Source organism: Propithecus coquereli, unplaced genomic scaffold (assembly GCF_000956105.1).
Source record: "Propithecus coquereli isolate 6110/MARCELLA unplaced genomic scaffold, Pcoq_1.0 Scaffold39, whole genome shotgun sequence".
Taxonomy (NCBI): domain Eukaryota; kingdom Metazoa; phylum Chordata; class Mammalia; order Primates; family Indriidae; genus Propithecus; species Propithecus coquereli.
Genome location: NW_012149618.1, coordinates 6879090 through 6882556, shown reverse-complemented (window position 1 = coordinate 6882556; position 3467 = coordinate 6879090). Strand labels below are relative to the sequence as shown.

The 3467-nt window shown below is 48.3% G+C and overlaps 1 protein-coding gene across 1 annotated transcript in view; it reads left to right on the top strand.

The window, feature by feature from the left end:
- The first annotated feature begins 1955 nt into the window (after positions 1-1955).
- XDH (xanthine dehydrogenase) overlaps positions 1956-3467 on the top strand; it is a 78687-nt gene continuing 77175 nt past the window's right edge. Inside the window, 1 exon segment of the mRNA XM_012652529.1 lies at positions 1956-2059. Coding sequence (XP_012507983.1) covers positions 2018-2059 — 42 coding nt within the window. The 5' untranslated portion in view covers positions 1956-2017.

Here is a 3467-nt window from a genome sequence, read left to right as displayed (position 1 = left end):
TGCTAACCTATTTCTCACTTCATTCTCACAGGAGCTGGTTCTTACAAAGTAGATATAGTCACTTCCATTTTGTAAATGAGAATATTGAGGCTAAGAGTTTGGTTTTTGCCAGAGGTTTTGTAGAAGTGGTGGAGCTAATATTCAAGCTAGGCTAGCTAACTCCAAAGCCTGAGTTCTTTCTTCACCACTTCTCCTTTCCCTTGAGACTTTCCTGGGACTTTGGTTAGGGGCTGCCTAGGCTTGTTAAGCTGGTGGATCAGTGGATACAGGAAAAGTGTCTCAATCACAGAAGTGTGACAGTCAGGGAGAATTGATTCATTACAAAACATACCCTCGGCTCAGCCCCTATCCCTCCCCTCTCCTGGATCCTTCCTTCTTTTGGGGAAGGATTTCTCAACTTTGGCTCTGTTAACTGTTTTAGGCTGGATAATTTGTTGTGGGTGGTTTCCCTGTGCTTTGTAGGTTTTGTAACATCTCTGGCCTCCATCCACTATATACCAGTAACATCCCTCCCAATCGTGACAATAAGACACATTACCAGACATTGCCGAATGGCCCCTGGGGTGGGGAATCCCCCCCCCGATAACAACCACTGTTTTATAGTGACCAACCATCCCCCTGTGCCTGGGACTGAGGGCCTTAGTAGGATCTCTGAGGCATTTGCCAGGGATTCAGTGCTAAAACCCGGGTAATCAACTGGCATGATCGCTCGCCCTACAAGTCAAGTTTCATCTCCTGGTTAAATTAATGCTGTGCTGGGAGAGGGGAATTGTGTTGACTGTGCGGTTGCCCTGGCAAGCCTCAGTTTCTCTCAGCTGTTGCTGTACCAAGCATATCTGCCTAACACTCCCTTCTTCCCCCCTACGTAGGCTGCCAAGGGTGTACGGGAGGTGTCCTACTTCAGGGAGGCTGGCTGAGTGACCGTGTGGGTCATTACGGGACTGAAGAAGACCAGAGTGAATGCTGGGGTTGTGTGTGTGTTTACCTAAAAAGCTGGCTGGGGTAGCCGGGAGGGTGCTGGACCTCAGAGGGCCCATTGGCACTGCTGGGTGGGCAATGTGGACCCGTGTTTACGCTGGGAGCTGATGGATACCGGACAGCAGCGAGGTTTGCAGTTCTGTGTTAGCTTAGCCTATGTGTATGTGGTACGTGTATTTTAATTTTTTTGGTATTTTGAAATACTTTCATGAGTTAATCTGACAACTTGTCAGGGACATTTTCCTGAGAGAAACAAATAAAAGAAAAATCTCAAAAATGGATTGCTGTCAGGATTATATTTGCGTGACGTTGAGGATATCTTTTCAGCGGTGATAAATATTTTGATTCTTTGAAGATTTACAAAGCACTTCCAAAATATCATTTGTTCCTCAGCAAACGATCTTGGTGTCATTCTACGCTCCTTTACAGGATGAAAACAACTGAGTTCTGAAGGTGGTAAGTAATGTGCTGAGGCCGAATGCCAGGATTTGAGTCAGGCTCACTGAGCTCTGTGTCCTGTCACCTCGATACTCCACCAGGAGAGCATGAGTCTTGCCTGTATGTGCTGAGTCTGTGCTGCTGTAAGTTTGAATGGTAAGATGACAAGTGTAGACATGGCAGACTGTGAATCAGCTCCATTATCAGTGACTCTGATGATGGTGCTTCCTCTTCTCAGTCTTGCAGCAAGTAGAGGATGAAGCAGGTTCCCTGAGAGCTGTGCCCAAGATCTGTGGCCACCTGGCACCAAAGCACTGGCCTTACGAATATCTGGATGCATTTTCCTTGTGCTCTTTGACTCTGGTGTGGTGTGTGTGATTCGCTGTGTATGATCGTTTGTGGTTTCCTGGATTATGTAAACCAGTGGCTTTTGCCAAGAACTCTCCATTCCCGGAAGGTCCAAGCTGGTTCCCTCCCATTGGCCGACTTCCTTTCATTTTATTGAGAGGCGTATCTTTCAGATTGCTGAGCAGGGAACACTAACTGCCAGTGTCTCTTAGGAGTGAGGCCCCTGGAGTTCAGGGACACCCAACCAGCGACAATGACAGCAGACGAGCTGGTTTTCTTTGTGAATGGCAGAAAGGTGAGCAAGAGCAAGTAAACCTTTGGTTTGGTGTGCCTGCTGCTGGGTGGGGATGTTTGTCCTCTGGAAGAGGCACATCTGCTTCTGTCTCTTTCCTGCTCCCTCTTACTTGTTCTCTTCGCTTTCTCTCTCTCCCTTCAAAGGCTTTGCTGCATTTTGGTAACCTGGGGGAAGAAGGCCTTCTAGGGTGAGAGCACAGGCAAGATTCTCATGGGGCAAAGGAGTGAGGGGAGGGAGGCGAGAATAGAGGCGTCTGTGAGCTCCCCGTCAACTCTCTGCGGTAGCAGAGACACTGACGCTGAGCTGAGCGAGAACAGGGGACAGAGTTCTAGGTGAGGTTGGAGGTCATCCGCCACACCTCTATCTGTGTTTAGTCAAATATGTCCTAAACTTACGTTGTTCTCTTTACGGAGAGGAGGAACAGGAATGTGCTTTCTTGCTGCTATCAGGGTATAAGATGTACACAGCCCTGCATTCTGGTATGCTGTATATATAGGTATGACAGCCAGTCCTGATTCACTGTGTGGGGGACGTATACTGACACCTTGTGGCGAGCCGCCATATTTCTTTTTCATAAAGGGCGTGCTCTGCTCCCTCTTCCCCTCTTATTTCTACATACAAGTGTTGCCAATCTCTTATTCACTTGGATTGATTTCATTGGTGTACAGGGATCTAGGGAAGGTGGCACAGGCGCCAGTCCCTAGGCATGCCGAGGGTGAGACTCTTTGCCAATTTTAATGCAGGTGCAGGGAGAGAGAGGGCAAGCGCATTGCAGCGTCTCCAGCCTCCATTCGCCCTCCCCACATCACTGCTGAGATGCTCACACCTGCTCAGCTCCCAGCTTGGGAATGAAAGGACAGTCAGAGAGTAGCGTAGCTGTACGGTGTAACTGGCCCCATGCACAGTGTGTGATGGATGTGCGCCGCGGGCACCCAAAGAAGGACAATTTTATTTGTCTTGCTATATTGGCACTTTTGCGTTGAATTGAGAAACTAAGTGACTTTTGAGGTAATTTTTCAGAACTAAAGTGTGCTTCATAGGACTCCTGGGACTTAAATTGTCAGTGTAACTGGTTCACTGTGAAGAAATTTCGTGAGCGTTTCAAACCGGCGCCCCAAAGGCTGATGGATTCAGTTTGAGTGGTGCCAGTGGGAGGCGCTGGGGTATGGAGTTGGCCATGCTCTTCCGGGTTCAGAGTTGTCTCTCTGGGTTGCTTCCTTCTCAGGGTTGGCTCTGGCAACAAACCAAGGGACGGGGCAGCAACACTCCCCTGCTGGTGGTAGAAAGACTTTCACATCCAACATTTCAAACAACTTCTTAGCATTTTGCAATTGCATTGTGGAGACTTAAGAAACAGTTGTTGAGAAATGCAAATCAAAACCACAATGAGGTATCACCTAACCCCGGT